This window comes from Bufo bufo, chromosome 3 (genome assembly GCF_905171765.1).
Source record: "Bufo bufo chromosome 3, aBufBuf1.1, whole genome shotgun sequence".
NCBI lineage: Eukaryota > Metazoa > Chordata > Amphibia > Anura > Bufonidae > Bufo > Bufo bufo.
In genome coordinates, this window is record NC_053391.1 from 550643484 (window position 1) to 550667556 (window position 24073).

The 24073-nt window shown below is 51.0% G+C and overlaps 1 protein-coding gene across 3 annotated transcripts in view; it reads right to left on the reverse strand.

Annotated features, from left to right (window-relative positions):
• The window catches only part of ZC3H13 (zinc finger CCCH-type containing 13), a 95305-nt gene that overhangs the window by 46280 nt on the left and 24952 nt on the right, over positions 1–24073 (reverse strand). For all 3 annotated transcript variants that reach the window (XM_040425441.1, XM_040425443.1, XM_040425442.1), the window contains one exon: positions 20001–20109. In XM_040425441.1, coding sequence (XP_040281375.1) covers positions 20001–20109 — 109 coding nt within the window. The remainder of the gene's footprint in view (positions 1–20000; positions 20110–24073) is intronic.

A 24073-nucleotide genomic window follows, 5' to 3' on the forward strand; every position in this document is an offset into this window, starting at 1 on the left:
GCATAGAGTTCCGTCACAGGGCTCAATACCAGAAAAGAACTGATCAGTGTTATCCCCATGCATTCTGAATGGAGAGTAATCTGTTCAGTTTGCATCAGGATGTCTTCAGTTCAATCATTTTGACTGATCAGGCAAAAGATAAAACCGCAGCATGCTACCGTTTTATCTCCGGCGAAAAAAAACTGAATACTTGCCTGAATTTCCCCATAGGAATGTATTAGTGCCAGATCCGACATTCAAAATACCGGAATTCGCAGACCGGTAAAAGGAGACTTTTGTATTACTTACCAGTAAAGTCTCTTTCTCGCTCTTCCTTGGGGGACACAGGAAACCATGGGTATAGCTCTGCTCCCTAGGAGGCGTGACACTAAGCGAAAGCTGTAAGCCCCTCCTCCATCAGCTATACCCTTCAGCCTGGAGAAGAGACTGCCAGTTGCGTGTCCAAGTAGTGAAAGATAACCACCAACCGGAAAAAGAACTGTCGAGCCCCAACGGGGGCAACCAAGCCGGAACCACAACTGTAACCCAAATGAAGGGCGGGTGCTGTGTCCCCCAAGGAAGAGCGAGAAAGAGACTTTACTGGTAAGTAATACAAAAGTCTCCTTTTCTCGCCCATATTCCTTGGGGGACACAGGAAACCATGGGACGTACCAGAGCAGTCCCAGAAGGGAGGGACCAGAACAAACTCAACCAACACCAGAGGCATCAATCAACTGCCGCCTGCAACACCAGACGGCCTAAAGCAGCGTCAGCCGACGCATGAGTATGCACCCTGTAGAACTTGGTGAAGGTGTGCAAGGAGGACCAAGTGGCCGCCTTGCAAATCTGCTCCGAAGAAGCCCGAGTCCAGGAAGCCCCGACCGCTCTAGTGGAGTGAGCGGTAACACCAAGGGGAGGAACCCTGCTCTTGGCGAGATAAGCCTCAGTAACAGCCATCTTGACAAAACGAGCGATAGCAACTTTGGATGCCGCCATCCCTCTGCGCGACCCCTCCGGGACCACAAAGAGCGAGTCAGTATGCCTGAAAGAGCTGGTTACTTCCAGGTAAATCTTGAGCGCCCTGACAACGTCCAGGCGATGAAGCTTCCTCTCCCGCGGATGGGAAGGGGAAGGACACAAAGAGGGGAGAACGATGTCCTCGTTCAGATGAAAGGCGGAGACCACCTTAGGAAGGAAGGAAGGGACCGGACGAAGAACCACCTTGTCCTGGTGGAACACTAGGAAAGGTTCCAGACAGGAGAGTGCAGCCAATTCGGACACCCTCCGAAGAGAGGTGATGGCTACAAGGAAAATAACCTTGCAGGACAGAAGTCGCAAGGAAACCGTCCGCAGAGGCTCGAAAGGAGAAGCCTGGAGCGCTGAGAGAACCAGGTTCAGGTCCCAGGGCGGTACCGGAGGGCGATACGGGGGAACCGCGTGAGCCACGCCCTGAAGGAAGGTCTTGACAGGACCAAGGGGGGCCAGTGGGCGCTGAAACAAAATGGACAGCGCAGATACCTGACCCTTCAAAGAACTAAGGCCTAGACCTTGGGCCAGTCCGCTCTGCAGGAAGGACAAAACGGTGGGGAGAGAAAAGCGGAGCGGAGGAATCCCCAGCTCGGCACAGAACCCCAAAAAAGTCCTCCAGGTCCTATAATAGATCCTAGAAGAGGACGGCTTACGGGCGCGGATCATGGTGCGGACGACGTCCGCAGAAAAGCCCCTACGTGTCAGGACGGTGGTCTCAACAACCACGCCGTCAAACGTAGGGACCCTAAACGCGGGTGGAAGATCGGTCCCTGAGAGAGAAGATCTTCCCTGGCGGGCAGTGGCCAGGGCGCGTCTGCCAGGAGCAGCATGAGGTCGGCATACCAAGACCGGCGGGGCCAGTCCGGAGCGACCAGAATCACCGAGACGCCTTCCGCCGCGATCTTCCGAAGGACCTTGGGCAGGAGAGGGATGGGAGGGAATATGTATGGGCGCGCGAAGCCTCGCCAAGGAAGAACGAGGGCGTCGGCTCCGCAAGCTCCCGGATCCCTGGCCCTGGACAGATAGGCGGGGACCTTGTGATTGAATTTTGAGGCCATGAGGTCCACGTCCGGAATGCCCCAACGAAGGCAAATGGCCTCGAATACCTCCGGGTGAAGAGACCACTCGCCGGGGTCGACGGTGCTGCGACTGAGGAAGTCCGCCGCCCAATTGTCCACCCCTGGAATAAAAATTGCAGATAGGGCCGGGACGTGGGCTTCCGCCCAACGGAGAATGCTGGTGACCTCTCGCATCGCTGCAGCGCTGCGAGTGCCCCCCTGGTGGTTTATGTACGCCACGGCCGTGGCGTTGTCTGATTGTACACGAACTGGATGACCCTTCAGCAGATGAGTCCAGTGTCGTAGAGACAGAAGGGCCGCTCTCAGTTCCAGGACATTGATCGAGAGTTTGGACTCCGATGGAGACCAAATGCCCTGGACGGATCGGGGAGGAAACACGCCTCCCCAGCCCGAGAGACTGGCATCGGTTGTAACCACCAACCAGTTGAGTGGCAGAAAGGACCTGCCCAGAAGAGGGGACTGTAACCACCAGCGGAGAGATGACCGCACCGGAGGCGAAAGATGGAAGGGATGATCCAGAGACTGCGGCGATTTGTCCCAGGAGGAGAGGATCGCCCGTTGGAGAGGGCGGGAGTGAAACTGCGCAAATGGGATCGCCTCGAAGCAGGCAACCATCTGCCCCAATACCCGCATGCAGAAGCGGAAGGACGGTCGACGGTGGAGAAGGAGACCCCGAACCGCCCCACGGAGGATCAGACGTTTTTCCGAGGGAAGACGTACCTCCGCCGCTCCCGTGTCTAAAAGCATTCCCAGGAAGACGAGTTGTCTGGAGGGGGGAAGAGAGGACTTGGGGAAGTTGATGACCCAACCGAACCTCGCCAGAGTCTCTAGAGTGAGATCCACGCTGGCAACCGCTTGAGAAAGGGACGGAGCCTTGATGAGGATATCGTCCAAGTACGGTAGCAGAAAAACGAGATTTTTGTATAACTTACCAGTAAAATCTCTTTCTCGCTCTTTCCTTGGGGGACACAGAAGACCTTGGGTATAGCTCATCTCCCTAGGAGGCGTGACACTAAGTGAAGACTGTTAAGCCCCTCCTCCACAGCTATACCCTCAGCCTGGAGAGAGAGACTGCCAGTTGCGTGTCCAAGTAGTGAGAAAAGGCAAAGTCCAAAAATTGGAACCAACAAGCCAACTACCCAAAGGGTAAAACAAACTCGGAAACAGTCAGAGAAGAACAAAGAATGGGTGGGTGCTGTGTCCCCCAAGGAAAGAGCGAGAAAGAGATTTTACTGGTAAGTTATACAAAAATCTCGTTTTCTCGCCCAGTTTCCTTGGGGGACACAGAAGACCTTGGGACGTTCAAAAGCAGTCCAAAGGGGGAGGGACCACAGCACCAAGGCGAAGCACCCGAAGGCATCAAAAAACCCGCCGCCTGCAGACCAGGCGGCCCAAAACAGCATACGCCGAAGCCCGAGTATGCACCCTGTAGAACTCGGTAAGGTGTGCAAGGAAGACCAGTGACCGCCTTGCACAAATGCATGGCCGAAGCCTAATGCCTCCGGCCCAGGAAAAAAACCGACAACTCTGGCCAAATGAATGGTGACACCAAAAGCAGAACCCTGCCCTTGGTGCGGCAACCACAACAAGAGCCACTCTGAGAAAGCGGAGGAAAGCCACCCTGGAGGCCGTCAACCCTTTGCGCGGACCTCCTGGAAACACAAGAGACCGAATGTCGACAAGAGTCAGAGATCTCCAAGTAAAAACTGCAAGGTCCAAACAACGTCCAAATCGGTGAAGTGTCCGTTCCCTGGGGTGGGAAGGGGAGGACGACTGCCTCAATGAAATGAAAGACAAACACCACCTTCAGAAGGAAGGAAGAGACGGAATGGAGAACAATCCTGTCCTGGGGGAAGACAGAAGGCTCGGAACAAGAAGGGCCGCCACTCAGGCACCCATCAGAGACACGATGGCTACAGAAACCCAACTGTTAGTAGAGGGAACTTCTGTAACGGCTCCAAGGAAAAATTGGAGCGCCAAGAGCCTAGTATGTAGTTCCCAGGACGGTACCGGAGGACAGTACAAAGGAACCCAAGAGCCGCTCCATGGAAGAAGTTCCTGACAGGCCCAGAGGGCCTGGGAACGCTGAAAGAGGAAGGACAGGAATGACACTTGATACTTCAAGCAACAGAGTCCCAGCCCCAGGTCCAGGCCGGACTGGAGAAAGACAGAACCATGGAGAAAGGCAGAGTGGGGGAACGCCCAGCTTCCCACAGAACCCCAGGTAAAGCCCTAAGTCCTACCACAGATCCTGGACGAAAAACTCGGCTAGAAGCGAACACTAGCGAGCCCACTAGAGTTGCCTGGGCAAGCGGGTGAAAACCCAATGATCAGGCGCAGACCCGTAACACGGGTAGAACAGTCGGTAGAACTGGTCCCGTCGGCCCCCGAGCAAGGTTGTCCCGTATCCCCCCAGAGTGGGGAAGCAGAAGGACAAACGGACAGGAACCGAAGGGTCCGCCCAGCAACCGCCAGGACAAGACAGGCTAAAGCCGAAGCCAATGTAGCCACCACAGGAAGACGGACTACAGTTCCGGTGTGGGAGATTTAAAAGACAATCCTGACCAAATGGTAGTCCTCCCAAGTTACCGAGAAGGTGAATCCAAAGCAGAAACATTGCCTAAAATGGAAAAAACGCAATCTGCACCCAGCGGGAGGACAGAAAACGGTAGACCCGGTAACTAGGCACACAGCTAGTACAGCCAGTGTGGACAAGGGAGACTCAAAAGGAACACCAGAACCATCCACATGAACAACCATGCTCTCCCCAGAGGGAAGGGCAGTGAAGGAACAGCCTCTGAAGCGTGGCCGGAACAGACGCCACATCGGAATGATCTGTACCGAGTGGGAGCCAAACAGAGCCGGCGAGAAAAGGCAGGCGAGACAGAGGCCGGTATAACACCCTCCAACCGAAAGGGGGAGTGGGCAACAGAGAGGCCATAGGACAGCTCAAAAGCAGAACACCGCTACACAGAGACGCCCGGTTCACCGCCTCGCAGAAGGCGAATACCCTGAAGAACCCAAGGTGGAGGTCCCCCAGACCTGTATAAGCGAGCACCCAAGAGAAGTTGGGTGACCTTCCCAAGAAGAGCGGCCCGAACCTGGTAGCAGATCAGACTGAAGCACCGAGGGCGCCAATCCGGAAAGAATCATACCACACTGCACCCGAAGAGGAGGAAATGGTATTAGGCGAGGGGACCGTAGTCCCGCCAGAGCCAACATAAAATGCGAAGGGCGCTGCAGACAGCGCTCTCGACCATGCGACCACTAGCACAGGGAAACAATGCCGCGGAAGGACAAATGGGCCAACGAAATGAATGAGTACCACCCAGCTCTGTGCAGTAGCGAACAGTAGAGCCCGTCTACTTAAATATAAGGTATTCATTTGTTGTTTATTGGACAACACCTTAGGCTTACACAGATGGACAGAATGATCTCCTTAGAGAATAGTGCAAGGCTTGCGGCAATCATCGTATCCCAAGAGAAAAAGTATGTCGCAGGAGGAAAGGAGGCATACGTACGAGTAGCCCCGTAAGCAGTGAGAAGGCCAACCCACCTACGGGACGAGAAGGAAACAACGCACAAGAACGTCCGCTCACTGCAAAAATATCACTCAGCGAAGAGGGCCAGCCACAGAGTGCCACAGTATCTACGGGAGTGCAAACTGAAAGGAGTTATGCACAAGACTAGTATGGTATGCGATGGAACGCAAACTGACCGCCCCGAAAAAGGGGGGAAATGTACCTGGCAAACTGCAGTGGGCAAGAATGCAAAGGCCTGCCCCAAAAAGGGGGTGATGCCCAAGGCCGTACCTACGTCAGAGAAGTAGGGCATACCATACTTCGCCCAGAAAGGCGCCATGCACATGGCCACACAGTATCCAGCAGGAACGCAGGAGGTCCACCTAGTGAAAAAGGGGGGCATGCACAGGGCTATCTTAGCATTAAGTGAGTGTGCAACAATTCACCCAACCCGAGATTTCGTGAGAGTGTAACTACTCCGCCAATGAAGGGGAACATGTGCAAGTCCAGTACAGCACATACAAGGACAGCCTTGAATCTTGTGAGCGTGCAAAATTCCACCCATGGAATGAGGGGTGGTCACGCACAAGGCCAGCACCGTATCCAATGGAAGCGCAAGCGTTCCACCCATGTTAGAGGCCATGCTCAAGGCCAGCAACGTATCTGGTGAGAGTGTAGTATGCCGCCCAGAAAAGGAAGGGGGGGGGGTCATGCACATGTCCAGCATCGCATCCAGGGAGAATGCGATCAGTCGGTGAGAAAGTGTGTATGCCACCGAAGGAGGCATGCCCATGGCCGGCAGCGAATCCAGTGAGAGTGCGTACACCGCCCACAGAAGAGGGGTCATGCATATGGCCGGCCGCGGATCCAGAGAGAGTGCAAGCACCCCGCTATGTATAGGGGTCATGCACATGGCCAACAATGTACCGGCGAGAGAACAACCACCGACCGAGGGAGTGTATGTATGCCGCCACCCGGGAAGGAGGCATACCCAAGGCCGGCAGTGAATCCAATGAGAGTACATCATACCGCCTATGTAAGGTGGTCATGCACATGGCTGACAGTGAATCCAGTGAGAGTGCCGAATGCCGTCCACAGAAGGGAGTCATGCCTATGGCAGGCAGCGAATCCAGTGAGAGTGCCGTGTTCCACCTATGGAAGGGGGGCACGCACATGGCCAGCAGCGAACCCAGTGAGAGTGCCGTGTTCCACCTATGGAAGGGGGTCGTGCACATGGCCAGCATTGTATCCGGAGAAACTGCAGTAGGCCGCCAATGAAAGGGGGATCATGCACAAGGCCAACCCGCAGTTAGGGAGAGTGCAGTATCCCGCCCAGGAGGGGGGTCCTGCACATGGCAGGCACCATAACTGGAGAGGGTGACGAATGTTGCCTACAGAAAAGGCATGCACTTGACCAGCGCCGTAGCGCGGAGAGGGCAAGAAAACCGCCTAGAAGGGGAAAAAAGACCCTGGCAGCGCCGCAGCCGGGGAGCGCGACACCATGCCGCCTATGGAAGGGGGGCATGTATACAGGCAGCACTCTGAGATGAGGCTGCAGCGTCCTGCGCAGCCCACAAGTCATATATATAATAAAAATTTTCTTTTTTTTTTTTTTTTTTTTTAACACACAGAGGCAGTGAGGCAGAAAAAAATAAAATAAAAGGGGGGGCCACCTACAGGGCACAGATCCACCCATACAGGCCCATCGGAAGCCGGCCTGTACCCAAAGGGTTAACAGGGATCCGGCCTGGGGGGCGGCACTGCGATCCTCTGGGGGCGGGGGAACCTCCAGGCGGGAAGAATTCGCGCCTGGAGAAGTTCCAGCCCCCTCCAACAGAGGCCTGAATTTTGCGGCCTAGTAGGCCGTGAAGCTGGGGCCTAAATTTTTAGCGGCGCCCGGCTGACCGGGGCCGCACAGTATTTAAAGTACCGGCCGGCCTACGGAGCGGCACATACCGGCCGCGGGTGCCCACCCCGCGGGCCGTAAGAGCCGGGGCCTAAATTTTTAGCGGCGCCCGGATGACCGGGGCCGCACAGTACTTAAAGTACCAGCCGGGCCTACGGAGCGGCACATACCGGCCGCGGGTGCCCACCCCGCGAGCCGGGGACCCGGATAGAGCGGGATCGCGGCCTTGAAGTGGAACACAAGTTTTGTTCCGACGGTCGGCCGGGGCTGTTGAAGCGCTCATTTTGCAGGCCGCGGTGCCCACCCAGCTGTCCGGAAGTGAGGACCCTGCACCCGGCAGCCATTTCACCCCTGGAGCGGGCACCTGCCTAGAACAGCGCTCCATATGGCCGGCAGCTACAACCTCCTTTCCCCTGGAACGGTGCCCGTGAGAGTAGGGAGGGTCAGTGGCAGCAAGGCGCGGGCCCTCTGGCCCTGAAGTAGTGGCCGGTAAGAGGGAGGGGGACCCTGAGACCGGGTCTGTGAGGGTGGACGCCTGCATAACCCCTCCATCAGGGGCAGCTAGTTGCGGACCTCCGCAGCTCCCTAGGCATTCTTCTTGTAGGGAGAAGGGTGCCAATGTCCTGGAGGCCAGGAGAGAGGGAGCAGAATGTCGCCCTGCGACAGCCCAGGAGCCAGCCTAGGTCTAGCATGGGCAGAAGGGTCCATAGGCCCAGTATAGGGTCAGGCACGCAGGAGACCGGGGGGGACGGGGGACGTAGGGCTGGAGAAGCCTCTCTCTCACCATAGTCGTCTTCACCCTCGGTCCGTTCCAGCAGGGTCGCCCCTTCAGCTACTGGCACCGTAGTGGCAGGACGCTGGGAGAGGGACTTGGCGTGCGGGCGACCCTTGCGCTGGCGGGATGTAGGGGAGCGAGGCTGCCCTGATCCACCTTGCCTTCTGTGGGGGAGGCAGCAGTGCGGGTGACCGGCACTGGCGCAGCTCAACCCCGGGAGAACAGAGAGGTCTAGTGCGTCTCTGTTATCCCTGATGATCTGGAACAAAAATAAAATAAAAAAGTAAAAAACTAAAATTGAAACAAGGAGAAAGCAGCCCTGCAGAGCAGGGAGTGTCTTGCCTCCTTGGACACTAAGCAAAAACTGGCAGTCTCTCTCTCCAGGCTGAGGGTATAGCTGTGGAGGAGGGGCTTAACAGTCTTCACTTAGTGTCACGCCTCCTAGGGAGATGAGCTATACCCAAGGTCTTCTGTGTCCCCCAAGGAAACTGGGCGAGAAAACACCCCTGGAACGGAGTAAGGCTAAAACCGGGGCCAGGACCTTGGTGAACACCCGGGGGGCTGTTGCCAGTCCAAAGGGAAGGGCGACAAATTGGAAGTGGAGGTCCCCCACGGCGAATCGAAGGAAGCGATGGTGACACTGGGCTACCGGAACATGGAGGTAGGCATCCTGTATATCGATGGAAGACATGAAATCTCCCTGCTCCAGGGAAGCCACCGCGGAGCGGAGGGACTCCATCCGAAACCGTCGAAGGAGGAGAAAACGGTTGAGCTTTTTGAGGTCCAAAATGGGCCGCACCGAACCTCCCTTCTTGGGAACTACAAAGAGGTTCGAGTAGAACCCTTGGAATCTTTCCTCTAGAGGAACGGGGGTAATCACCCCCCTGTCCAGTAAGGCTTGAACGGCCGCGGAGAACGCAGCCGCGTCTTTCGGGTCTCGCGTGGGGCGGGAGCGAAAGAACCGATCCGGAGGGAAGGATGCAAATTCGATTTTGTATCCGGAGGACACAATTTCGAGGGCCCAGGCGTCGGAGACGTGAGCCATCCAGACGTCCTTGAAAAGGAGGAGCCGGCCCCCCACCCGGGTGGGTGGGGGCGCGCCTTCAGGCAGAGGACTGTTTTGCTGCGGGTGTGCGGGCAGCCTGCGGCTTGCGCCAGGAGGGCTGCGCCCGAAAAAACGGCTTCCTACGCTTGTCCTGGGGAGGAGCCGAAGCGGCAGCTGTGGTGGGAGCCCCAGAGGCCCTGCGGGAGGACCGAAAACGAGACGCACCAGGGCGTCCGCGGGGGGCGCCCCTGGCTTGGGGTTGAGGAAGATGGGTGCTTTTACCACCCGTGGCCTCTGAAATAAGTTCGTCTAAGCGGACCCCGAAAAGGCGGGAACCCGCAAACGGTAGCCCCGCCAAGGAACGTTTGGAGGCAGCGTCCGCTTTCCAGACCTTCAGCCAGAGCTCCCTCCTGACGGCAACTGCCAGGGCGGAGGAGCGTGCAATAAGGGCTCCCGCATCAAGGGAGGCCTCACAGACAAAATTCCCGGCCCGAATAATAAGCTGGGCCAAGGAACGTAGGTCCTGGATGGGGATGTCCGAGTCCAACTCCTGTTCCAGCTGCGTACCCCAAGCAGAGATTGCTTTCCCTGCCCAAGCAGAGGCAAAAAACCGGTCTGAGGGCAGAACCGGAGGCAGCAAAAATGCCCTTGGACAGGGTCTCCATGCGACGGTCCTCCGCTGACTGAAGAGAGGACCCGTCGGGAACAGGGATGGCCGTGTTCTTTGACAGCCGGGCCACAGGGGGGTCCACCTTGGGTGGGGAAGACCAGGTGGCCACGACATCGGCTGGAAAAGGATAGCAAATGTCCAGCTTCTTTGTTAGAGTGGATTGGAAAGACTTTTGAGGCCTGCCTGGGTCTGATAAAGGAGACGCTAGCTGCGTCCGAGCTAGGGGGGTCATCCTGCACCTTAAAGGTGTCACGTATATCAGAGATGAGTTGACCCATCGCTGAGGCTAGCTTGGACGGCAGGGCCGAGTCCATTTCCAAATCTGAAGCCGCCAATTCACCTTCAGAGAGCGAATCCTTTGGAGAGGAGAGGCTCGTCTGGGTGCGCACGCGTGGCGGGGAGAGGGAGGCATCCGAGGAGGAGGCTCGCTCTACTCTAATACGCTTCTGAGAGTGCCTAGCTCGGGAGGGGTCACTAGGAGAGGGTGAACCCGCTGCAGCGGCAGAAGCAGTGGACCCGGAGGGCGCGACAGTCAGAGTGGCGTCCTGCGGGGTAGGTGGCCTGTCTATTAGGCGGCCCACGACATGAGTGAGGCTTTCCACGGCCTGGGACAGGGATCTAGCCCAGTCAGGCGGGTCAGAGGAAGCAGGGAGCGACACAGCGGGCGACTGAGGCTGCGGTGGAGCTCGGCATGCAGTACAGTGCGGATCAGACTGCCCCCGGGGAAAGGGTTCCCTACAAGCAGTACAGGCATGGTACCATGGCTTGGCGGCTGCAGAAGGGTCTGACATGGTGGAAAGATGTTGCACTTAAAAGTGAGAACCAAGCAACAGTACTGTGGCACGGAGGGGGTTAAACAGTCCTACCAGACCCGGAGATACAAGCGGCAGCTGTAAGGGGAACAGACTGAGGAGGCTGTGGAGGAGAGGCAGCAGCACGGAGCTGAATGGCTTCAGGATCGCACGGCAGAGAGATGAACCCGGAAGTAGCGGAGCGCAGCAGCACGGAGCTGAATGTGTAAGGAAGCTCCGCCCCCCCTCTGCCGCGCTGAAGCCGAAGCAGAGCCGCGCGCGCGCGGCAAAATGATTTTAACCCCCAAGGATGTTGAAGTGCCGGCCATGACATGGCGCCGTTCATGCCAGGAAAACGGCTCCCACCGCGCCTAGATGTAGCAGACGGCTTGCATGTCTGCAGCCGTCCCTGTAAGGCAGCGTTCTAGGACTGCCCTCCAACTAAGCCCGGTAACGTCCCGATATTCCGTGGCGGGGGGCGGGGGGGGGGGGGTGTCCGGGATTGTAGCAGTGGCCATGTAACAGTGGCCATGTTGGTAGCAGCGGTGGGAGGGAGGAAGGAAGGGGAGGCTGGAGCAGCCACTCTCACCATACGCTGTCTTCGCCCTCAGTCCATCCAGCGGGGGTCGCCCCTTCAGCTCCTGGCACCGCGGTGGCAGGAAGCCGGGGGAGGGACTTGGCGTGCGGGCGACCCTGAGCTGGCGGGACGCAGGGGAGCGAGGCTGCCCTGGTCCACCTTGTCTTCTGTGGGGGAGGCGGCAGTGCGGAATTACCGGCACTGGCGCAACTCAACCCCGGGAGAAACAGAGGGGTCTAATGCGCCTCTGTTGTCCCTGTAGGTAGAAAAAAACCGAGTTAAAAACAACAAATACGTAAAAATAAAATCATAGGATAACAACCCTGCATAAGCAGGGGGTGTCTTGCCTCCTTGGACACTAAGCAAAAACTGGCAGTCTCTTCTCCAGGCTGAAGGGTATAGCTGATGGAGGAGGGGCTTACAGCTTTCGCTTAGTGTCACGCCTCCTAGGGAGCAGAGCTATACCCATGGTTTCCTGTGTCCCCCAAGGAATATGGGCGAGAAAAATGTGTAAAAAGATACAAGACGGATCCGTCTGTCTGCATGACAAGCGGAGAGACGGGTCTGTCCTTGCAATGCATTTGTGAGATGGATCCGCATCCGGATGCGTCTCACAAATGCTTTCAGTCACATCCAGAACGGCGGATCCGGCAGGCAGTTCCGACGACGGAACTGCTTGCCGGATCACACTGCCGCAAGTGTGAAAATAGCCTAAGCGTTTGTGGGTTTTTACTTACTATTAGCCCCCTTAGGGGCTGGAACCCGTGTCCTATTCACCCTTGGCCCCTTTCACATGGGTGAGATTTCTGCGTGGGTGCAATGTGGGAGGTGGGCATTGCACCCGCACTGAATCCGGACCCATTCACTTATATGGGGCTGTGCACATGAGCGGTGATTTTCACGCATCACTTGTGCGTTGAGTGAAAATCGCAACATGCTCTATATTCTGCGTTTTCATGCAACGCAGGCCCCATAGAAGTTAATGGGGCTGCATGAAAATCGCAAGCATCCGCAAGCAAGTGTGGATGCGGTGCAATTTTCACGCACGGTTGCTAAGATGAAAGTCTATTCACTGTTATTTTCCCTTATAACATGGTTATAAGGGAAAATAATAGCATTCCTTAATACAGAATGCTTAGTAGAAGGTCAATATAATAAACATTATATACACCCCAGTATAATAACCATTGGTAGCGCAGTGCGCCCCCCCCCCCACCAGTATAATAAACATTGGTAGCGCAGTCCCCCCCCCCAGTATAATAAACATTGGTGGCGCAGTGGGCAGTGCCAATGAGGGTTAAAAAAAATAATAATAAATTAACACCTCCTCCAATTGATCGCGTAGATGCCGGTCTCCTGTTCTTTCTTCAGGACCTGTCAAAGGACCTGTGGTGACCTCACTGTGCTCATCACATGGTACATCATATGATTCATCACCATGGTAATGGACCATGTGATTAGCTCAGTGACGTCACCACAGGTCCTGAAGAAAGAACAGGAGACCGGCAGCTACAGGATCAATTGGAGGAGGCGAGTTACATTTTTTATCCCTCATTGGCACTTCCCACTGCGCCACCAATGTTTATCATACTGGGGGGGAGGAGGGCGCACTCAATGTTTATTATACTGGGGGGGAGGAGGGCGCACTCAATGTTTATTATACTGGGGGGGAGGAGGGCGCACTCAATGTTTATTATACTGGGGGGGGGGCGCACTCAATGTTTATTATACTGGGGGGGGGGGCGCACTCAATGTTTATTATACTGGGGTGTTGGGGGGGGGGGGGGGGGGCGCACTGCGCCACCAATGTAGATAACTGACGTGTTAATACAAATACAGGAGGCGGGTGCTGGAATCAAATAGCCGGCACCCGACCTCTATGACAGGGGGCTGCAATCAGCGGCCGTTAACCCTTCCTGAAGGGTTAACTGCCGCTGATCGCAGCCCCCTGTCATAGAGGTCGGGTGCCGGCTATTTGATTCCAGCACCCGCCTCCTGTATTTGTATTAACACGTCAGTTATCTTCATTGGTGGCGCAGTGGCCACAGCCCCTCCCCTCCTCCCGTCTCTCTTCTTATTGGCGGAAGCAGCACAGGGGGAGGGAGAGACTCCTCCTCCTGTGCGCTGCTGAGAAGAATATCGGCGGCGGGGCAGAGAACCATCATCCCCTGTGCCCGCCGCTGTATTCAACGGCAGAGCTGCGGGTCTAGTCGCATTTGTAAATTCTTGTCGCCATTTGTAAATTCTAAGTCGCATTGGCGACCATTTTGGTCGCCATCTGGAGCCCTGATTACGCGAGTACAGTTCAGTAGACTCGCGGTGAGGCAGAAACCCACAGCATCATTAGGATGCTGTGAATTCACATCAGAGGAGCAGAGTTCAGTCCAGGAGAAACAGCATCACATGGAGAATGTTTCCCGCACTGAATATGCTTATGTAACATTCACCATACATTGAACTTTATAGCAAGCTCCCAGGCTCCTCCTAAAGGCAGCCGCAGGAAGAGGGTACATGCACATGGCAGTGTCGTCTTTTCTGTGGTCTGACACCAAAATCCACGTGTTCTTGCAAACTTTGTCACACATTTGTCCCAGATGTCACCCTTTGCATAGCCAGTGATGTGCAGGTACAGCATGTCAGTGCTCTAAGAAAGTAAAGACCAGCAGAGCATCGGCACTTGGGCAGAGGCTTTATTTTGTTTTTTTACTTTCTTTTCTTGCAGCTAAACTAAATCTCTTAACTGGTGACAGCCCCATCTATCCTATGGTTATGCACTGCGTAGAAAAATAAATAAATAAAATACTGTCATCTTTAACCCCTTAAGGACGCAGGGCGTATCGGTACGCCCTATTTCCCGAGTCCTTAAGGACTCAGGGCGTACCGGTACGTCCTAGCTTGAACTCAGTATTCCGGCGCCCGAGGGGTTAAACGGAACGGGATTTCGGCTGAAATCCTTCAGCCGGCATCCTGTGACAACGCCAGGGGGGGTCATGTGACCCCCCCGTGTCGGCGATCGCAGCAAACCGCAGGTCAATTCAGACCTGCGGTTTGCTGCGCTTTTTGCAGTTTCTGATGCCCGCGGTCCCTGACCGCGGGGATCAGAAACTTTTGAGTGCCTATAATCAATATTTTTCACCCCCCCCCTGCACGATTTTATGCCGGCGGGTGGTGCGGGGGGGGGTGTCGCATGCGGTGGGGGCGGTGCGGGAGGCGGGCGGTGCGGCAGGCGGGATCGCGATCCCCCGCCCGCCTCCCCATGAATGATCGTTGGCTTCTAGTGGTTATACCAGGGTGCCAGCACATTGCTGGCACCCTGGTATAAACGGCTGACATCTGTGAAGATGTCAGCCGTTTAACCCTTTCCATACCGCGGTCCGTACGGACCGCTGTATGGAAAAAGTTAACTGTCGTCGGTCAGGGAGCTCCCTCCCTCTCCATCGGGGGGCTGCTGTGCCTTTGCAGCCCCCCGATGGAGAGGGAGAGAGCCCCCAGAGAGCCCCCCTCAGCCCTGTGCTTACCCTTCCCCGTCTGCGAAGTTCTGAGCAGACGGGGAAGGTTCCCATGGCAACAGGACGCCTGCTCAGGCGTCCTGCTGTCCATGGTGCTGAACAGATCTATGCTGAAAGCATAGATCTGTTCAGTGTAAGTAAAATACAGTATAGAACAATATATATTGTACTGTACTGTATTATACAGACATCAGACCCACTGGATCTTCCAGAACCAAGTGGGTCTGGGTCAAAAAAAAAGTTAAAAAAAGTGAAAAAAGTTAAGATAAAAAAAAAAAACATTCATCACTGAATAAAAATAAAAATAAAAAAAATACACTACACATATTAGGTATCGCCGCGTCCGTAACGACCTGATCTATAAAACGGTCATGTTACTTTCCCCGCACGGTGAACACCATAAAAATAAAAAAATAAAAACTATGAGAAAATTGAAATTTTGCCCACCTTACTTCCCAAAAAAGGTAATAAAAGTGATCAAAAAAGTCACATGTACGCCAAAATAGTACCAATCAAACTGTCATCTCATCCCGCAAAAATCATACCTTACCCAAGATAATCGCCCAAAAACTGAAAAAACTATGGCTCTCAGACTAAAGAAACACTAAAACATGATTTTATTTGTTTCAAAAATGAAATCATTGTGTAAAACTTACATAAATAAAAATAAAGTATACATATTAGGTATCGCCGCGTCCGTATCGACCGGCTCTATAAGAATATCACATGATCTAACCCCTCAGGTGACCACCGTAAAAAATAAAAAATAAAAACGGTGTAAAAAAAGCAATTTTTTGTCATCTTACGTCACAAAAAGTGTAATAACAAGCGATCAAAAAGTCATATGCACCCCAAAATAGTGCCAATTAAACCGTCATCTCATCCCGCAAAAAATGAGACCCTACTCAAGATAATCGCCCAAAAACTGAAAAAACTATGGCTCTTAGACTATGGAGACACTAAAACTTTTTTTGGTTTTAAAAATGAAGTTATTGTATAAAACTTACATAAATAAAAAAAAGGTATACATATTAGGTATCACCGCGTCCGTGACAACCTGCTCTATAAAATTACCACATGATCTAACCTGTCAGATGAATGTTGTAAATAACAAAAAAAAAAAAAACGTGCCAAAAAAGCTATTTCTTGTTACCTTGCCGCACAAAAAGTGTAATATAGAGCAACCAAAAATCATATGTACCCTAAACTAGTACCAACAAAGCTGCCACCTTATTCCGTACTTTCTAAAATGGGGTCACTTTTTTGGAGTTTCTACTCTAGGGGTGCATCAGGGGGGCTTCAAATGGGACATGGTGTCAAAAAAACCAGTCCAGCAAAACCTGCCTTCCAAAAACCGTATGGCATTCCTTTCCTTCTGCGCCCTGCCGTGTGCCCGTACAGCGGTTTACGACCACATATGGGGTGTTTCTGTAAACTACAGAATCAGGTCCATAAATAATGAGTTTTGTTTGGCTGTTAACCCTTGCTTTGTTACTGGAAAAAAAATATTAAAATGGAAAATCTGCCAAAAAAGTGAAATTTTGAAATTGTATCTCTATTTTCCATTAAATCTTGTGCAACACCTAAAGGGTTAACAAAGTTTGTAAAATCTGTTTTGAATACCTTGAGGGGTGTAGTTTCTTAGATGGGGTCACTTTTATGGAGTTTCTACTCTAGGGGTGCATCAGGGGGGCTTCAAATGGGACATGGTGTCAAAAAAACAGTCCAGCAAAATCTGGCTTCCAAAAACCATACGGCGCACCTTTCACTCTACGCCCCGCTGTGTGGCCGTACAGTAGTTTACGGCCACATATGGGGTGTTTCTGTAAACGGCAGAGTCAGGGCAATAAAGATACAGTCTTGTTTGGCTGTTAACCCTTGCTTTGTTAGTGGAAAAAATGGGTTAAAATGGAAAATTAGGCAAAAAAAATGAAATTCTCAAATTTCATCCCCATTTGCCAATAACTCTTGTGCAACACCTAAAGGGTTAACAAAGTTTGTAAAATCAGTTTTGAATACCTTGAGGGGGTGTAGTTTCTTAGATGGGGTCACTTTTATGGAGTTTCTACTCTAGGGGTGCATCAGGGGGCTTCAAATGGGACATGGTGTCAAAAAAACAGTCCAGCAAAATCAGCCCTCCAAAAACCAAACGGCGCACCTTTCACTCTACGCCCTACTGTGTGCCCGTACAGTAGTTTACGGCCACATATGGGGTGTTTCTGTAAACGGCAGAGTCAGGGCAATAAAGATACAGTCTTGTTTAGCTGTTAACCCTTGCTTTGTTAGTGGAAAAAATGGGTTAAAATGGAAAATTAGGCAAAAAAATGAAATTCTCAAATTTCATCCCCATTTGCCAATAACTCTTGTGCAATACCTAAAGGGTTAACAAAGCTTGTAAAATCAGTTTTGAATACCTTGAGGGGTGTAGTTTATAGAATGGGGTCATTTTTGGGCGGTTTCTATTATGTAAGCCTCGCAAAGTGACTTCAGACCTGTAGTGGTCCCTAAAAATTTGGTTTTTGTAAATTTCTGAAAAATTTCAAGATTTGCTTCTAAACTTCTAAGCCTTATAACATCCCCAAAAAATAAAATATCAATCCCAAAATGCTACAAACATGAAGTAGACATATGGGGAATGTAAAGTCATCAAAATTTTTGGGGGTATTACTATGTATTACAGAAGTAGAGAAACTGAAACTTTGAAATTTGCTAATTTTTCAAAATTTTTGGTAAATATGGTATTTTTTTATGCAAAAAAATTAACTTTTTTGACCCAATTTTAGCAGTGTCATGAAGTACAATATGTGACGAAAAAACAATCTCAGAACGGCCTGGATAAGTCAAAGCGTTTTAAAGTTATCAGCACTTAAAGTGACACTGGTCAGATTTGCAAAAAATGGCCAAGTCCTTAAGGTGAAATAGGGCTGAGTCCTTAAGGGGTTAAAGGAGTTTTCCAGGCTACAACAGGAGAATACAATATATATTAACACATAACAGCAGCAGGGAAATAGAAGACTATTAGGACAAGGCCTTTCCCCTTCCTTGGATACTGCACATATACAAATGCCTTCATCTTTGAATCTGCAGATTTCAAAACACGATGCAAATTATTAAGGGGGTTTTCCGGGTTTACATGATCTATCCTTACAATATGTCATCAATATCACACCAGTGGGGGTCCGCACCCAGCAGCACCCACTAGAACTAACACCGAGAACAGGGCCAGAGGCAGAAAGCTCTGCATAGCGACCATGCCAGGATCCTGCAGCTCAAGTCTCATTCGTTTGAATAGGAGCCGAGCTGCAGAAAACCGACAAAGCCACCACGTACAGAACGGGGCCGAGCTTCTGCCCATGTTCTCTGCATTAGTCCTGGTGAGTGCAGCTGCTGCCAACAGCTGATCAATAGGGACGCCAGACTATTAATAGGCCATCAATACCTATAACCCAGAAAACCTCTAAGTTAACAATTATTACTGTATTAACCTGTACCTGGAAAACTCCTTTAAAGGGAACCTGTCATGAAAATGTAATGTAAGCTGCGGACAGCATGTTATAGAGCAGGAGGAGAGCAATTTCATATATAGTTTTATGGAATAAAATTCTGAAAAACTTGTAATTTTTTATGTTGATATTCCTGCTCATTCTGGGTTATGAAGTCTAGTAGACGGTCCTATCAGTGATTGACAGCTTCCCCTCTATGACTGTGTATACACAGATCGCTGTCAGTCACCGATAGGACCGTCTCCTCGTCCTCAAAGCCCAGAACGAGCAGGAATTTAAATGAATGAAAAGCAAGTTATACTGAATCTTTTCCCATAAAACTATATATCGTCTGCTCAGCTCCTCCTGCTCTATAACATGCTGCCTTCAGCTCAAACATCATGTTCACCATGACAGGTTCCCTTTAAATCAAAGCAGAAAACGTGCTAATTCTAAGGAGGATGTTCTCAACGTTAAACTTCTAGGTTCCTAAACACTAAGGAACTTTTCCGCTATCTTAGATTTGTACTCACTCTTCTTTGCACACTGGTCAACTGCATCAAAATGAAATGAACAATTTACAAAGAGCCTCAAGTAGTGAAAGCACAAGGGGGGGGGGGGGGGGGGGGGGGGGGGGGGGGGGGGGAGAGTCAAAGGATTGAAGACACTGAGGTACAGCAACATACAGATACAGAATATTAGATTAAAGGGGTATTCTAGTTGTTAGATGTTATACCCTATCCACAGGATATGGGATAACTATCAGATCGGTAGGGGTCATACCACTGGGACCCCCAAACCCACAGCAGCCCCCTTGGAATGAACAGAGCGGCCAGACAGCCAATCATTTCTATAGGAGTTCCAGCGATAGCCGAGCGGTGTACTCTGCTAACTCCGGAATTCCATTAGAAATGAATGGAGAGGCCAAGCACAAGTGCAACCAGACGCTCTGTTCATTTCAGGAGCTACAGGGGATACTGGGTTCCCATTCTAGTGATCAGTGAATGTCCCAGCGGTAGGACCCCCACCGATCTAATAGTTAATAGTTAACGGATAACTTCTAACTACTGGAATACCCCTTTAAGGCCGTTTGCTTTATATTACTAAAAGGATAAAACGTACTTTCACAGTGTTTCAAGTAAAAATATAGAAAGAAAAATAATGTACATTCAGTTCACGATGTTGACTGTGACAATCTTGCTCAAAAGGCAAAAAGTAATATGGCAAATGTCTCAAGCCGTCACAAAAAAAAAAAAAAAAGTAAAGCACGATTTAGACGGGCCAACTGAGCGGAACGAAGCATTCCTTCCAACAGCCGTCTGCTCATTCAGTGAAGGAGACCGTGTATTTACATGCAGCGATATTCACTGTACGAGGACAAGGGATGGCTTATCCTCATACAAATTCATGGTATCTGAGCAGCAGATCGCTGTTTAGACCACACGATCTGCTGCCCAGAAGCCATGATCGTTAGTGCCTGCATGAACAAGGGTTTCTCTCATTCATCAGGTGACCGGCAACACATTTACATGGCTAGATTGTCGGGAACGACCGTCCGCAGAAACAGTCGCTCCTGATAATCTGCCCGATTCTCGGGCCGTGTAAATGCACCTTTAATGACCCTGCTTTGCTCTCACCGTCTCTAGCAGCGTCCCATTCAGCAGCCTCTTCGTCACTTTCTGGAGTTCTTTCCTTAGTAATTTTAATATCTTCCTTTTCTCTGTGTCTTCCCCTGGAGGACTCTTTCTATAATAAGACAGCATTCCCCAACAGAAGTATTAGATCACATACTAAAAGAGGTTTTCCCATTTCTTCAAAACTGATATCTCACCCTTATTCCATCCACACATATTAGATGATCGTTGGCTGAATAGTCTTATCGTTCATCCCATTTGCCGTTTACCAGCCACAACTCAAGAAAGGACACAAGTTGCAATACAAAACACTAAAAGTACAGTGATGTACACAGCAGTGCAATCAATAAAAACAATGTGGTACTGGCCCCTTTAAAAAGCTAATAAGTGGGTGTGCCAATCAGTCCACAGTATAAAATTAAAGACGTTTTCCGGGATTTACATATTGCTGGCCTATCCTCAGGGTAGGTCATTAATGAGATTGGCAGAGGTTCCTCTCCTGCGGGGAAGGGTTCCACTCCCACGATGATCTGCGAGTGCTTAGGCCTCTTCCTAGGCCAAGTGACATCAGGATAATCAGTCACTTGGCCTAGGAGCTGCTCAGCCCCATATAAGTAAATTGGGCTTAGCTGCAATACCAAGCACAACCACTATATTATGTACAGCGCTGTGCTTGATGAGCTGAGAGAAGGCTGCATCACTACTTCCACTGCTGAATCCTTCTTAAAAGGGTTTCTGTCACCAAATTTAACCCTTTTAAACTGCTGACATTAGCGATGTGCTAATGTCAGCAGACCCTAACTGTACTATTCTTATACTTACTGATAGCCCCCTTAATGCACAATTTTAATGTTGATGAAATACAAATTAGCGTCTAGGAGCAGGGGGGCGTTGCTCCTGCACCTAGAGGCTCCGTTCTCCTACTTCATGTCACACCCTGCCATCCTTGATTGACAGGGCCAGGCAGCGTTTGTCTCCTCCTGCCGGCCCTGTGTGCTGGGATTGCGCAGGCGCGAGATTTATCCAGCACACAGGGCCCGCAGGAGAAGATGAACGCTGCCTGGCCCTGTCAATCAAGGACAGCAGGGCGTGACATGAGGTGGGAGAACGGAGCCTCTAGGTGAAGGAGCAACGCCCCCCCCTCTGCTCCTAGAGGCTAATTTGCATATCAAAGTTAAAATTGTGCAGTAAGGGGACTAATCAGTAAGCATAAGAATAGTACAGATAGGGTCTGCTGACATTAGCAAATCGCTAATGTCAGCCAGTTTAATAGGGTTCAATCTGGTGACAGAAAGCCTTTAAACAGCTGATCGGCGGGGGTGCCAGGTGTCTGCATGGAAATCAAAGAAAACGCCTTTAACCACCTCCGGACCGCCTAACGCAGGATCGCGTTCCGGAGGTGGCAGCCCTGCGCAGTCACGCATATATGCGTCATCTCGCGATGGCCGAGATTTCCTGTGAACGCGCGCACACAGGCGCGCGCGCTCACAGGAACGGAAGGTAAGAGAGTTGATCTCCAGCCTGCCAGCGGCGATCGTTCGCTGGCAGGCTGGAGATGTGATTTTTTTAACCCCTAACAGGTATATTAGACGCTGTTTTGATAACAGCGTCTAATATACCTGCTACCTGGTCCTCTGGTGGTCCCATTTGTTTGGATCGACCACCAGAGGACACAGGTAGCTCAGTAAAGTCCCACCAAGCACCACTACACTACACTACACCCCCCCCCCCCCCCGTCACTTATTAACCCCTTATTAGCCCCTGATCACCCCTGATCACCCCATATAGACTCCCTGATCACCCCCCTGTCATTGATCACCCCCCTGTCATTGATTACCCCCCTGTAAAGCTCCATTCAGATGTCCGCATGATTTTTACGGATCCACTGATAGATGGATCGGATCCGCAAAACGCATCCGGACGTCTGAATGAAGCCTTACAGGGGCGTGATCAATGACTGTGGTGATCACCCCATATAGACTCCCTGATCACCCCCCTGTCATTGATTACCCCCCTGTCATTGATTACCCCCCTGTAAAGCTCCATTCAGACGTCCGCATGATTTTTACGGATCCACTGATAGATGGATCGGATCCGCAAAACGCATCCGGACGTCTGAATGAAGCCTTACAGGGGCGTGATCAATGACTGTGGTGATCACCCCATATAGACTCCCTGATCAACCCCCCTGTCATTGATCACCCCCCCTGTCATTGATCAACCCCCCTGTCATTGATCACCCCCCTGTCATTGATCACCCCTCTGTAAGGCTCCATTCAGATATTTTTTTGGCCCAAGTTAGCAGAATTTTTATTTTTTTTTCTTACAAAGTCTCATATTCCACTAACTTGTGTCAAAAAATAAAATCTCACATGAACTCACCATACCCCTCACGGAATCCAAATGCGTAAAATTTTTTAGACATTTATATTCCAGACTTCTTCTCACGCTTTAGGGCCCCTAGAATGCCAGGGCAGTATAAATACCCCACATGTGACCCCATTTCGGAAAGAAGACACCCCCAGGTATTCCGTGAGGGGCATATTGAGTCCATGAAAGATTGAAATTTTTGTCCCAAGTTAGCGGAACGGGAGACTTTGTGAGAAAAAAATTTAAAATATCAATTTCCGCTAACTTGTGCCAAAAAAAAAAAAATTCTATGAACTCGCCATGCCCCTCATTGAATACCTTGGGGTGTCTTCTTTCCAAAATGGGGTCACATGTGGGGTATTTATACTGCCCTGGCATTCTAGGGGCCCCAAAGCGTGAGAAGAAGTCTGGTATCCAAATGTCTAAAAATGCCCTCCTAAAAGGAATTTGGGCACCTTTGCGCATCTAGGCTGCAAAAAAGTGTCACACATCTGGTATCGCCGTACTCAGGAGAAGTTGGGGAATGTGTTTTGGGGTGTCATTTTACATATACCCATGCTGGGTGAGATAAATATCTTGGTCAAATGCCAACTTTGTATAAAAAAAATGGGAAAGGTTGTCTTTTGCCAAGATATTTCTCTCACCCAGCATGGGTATATGTAAAATGACACCCCAAAACACATTCCCCAACTTCTCCTGAATACGGCGATACCACATGTGTGACACTTTTTTGCAGCCTAGGTGGGCAAAGGGGCCCATATTCCAAAGAGCACCTTTAGGATTTCACAGGTCATTTACCTACTTACCACACATTAGGGCCCCTGGAAAATGCCAGGGCAGTATAACTACCCCACAAGTGACCCCATTTTGGAAAGAAGACACCAAGGTATTCCGTGAGGGGCATGGCGAGTTCCTAGAATTTTTTATTTTTTGTCACAAGTTAGTGGAAAATGCTTATTTTTTTTTTTATTTTTTTTTTCATACAAAGTCTCATATTCCACTAACTTGTGACAAAAAATAAAAAGTTCCATGAACTCACTATGCCCATCAGCGAATACCTTGGGGTCTCTTCTTTCCAAAATGGGGTCACTTGTGGGGTAGTTATACTGCCCTGGCATTCTAGGGGCCCAAATGTGTGGTAAGGAGTTTGAAATCAAATTCTGTAAAAAATGACCTGTGAAATCCGAAAGGTGCTCTTTGGAATATGGGCCCCTTTGCCCACCTAGGCTGCAAAAAAGTGTCACACATCTGGTATCTCCGTAATCGGGAGAAGTTGGGGAATGTGTTTTGGGGTGTCATTTTACATATACCCATGCTGGGTGAGAGAAATATCTTGGCAAAAGACAACTTTTCCCATTTTTTTATACAAAGTTGGCATTTGACCAAGATATTTATCTCACCCAGCATGGGTATATGTAAAAAGACACCCCAAAACACATTCCTCAACTTCTCCTGAATACAGAGATACCAGATGTGTGACACTTTTTTGCAGCCTAGGTGGGCAAAGGGGCCCACATTCCAAAGAGCACCTTTCGGATTTCACAGGTCATTTACCTACTTACCACACATTTGGGCCCCTAGAATGCCAGGGCAGTATAACTACCCCACAAGTGACCCCATTTTGGAAAGAAGAGACCCCAAGGTATTCGCTGATGGGCATAGTGAGTTCATAGAACTTTTTATTTTTTGTCACAAGTTAGTGGAAT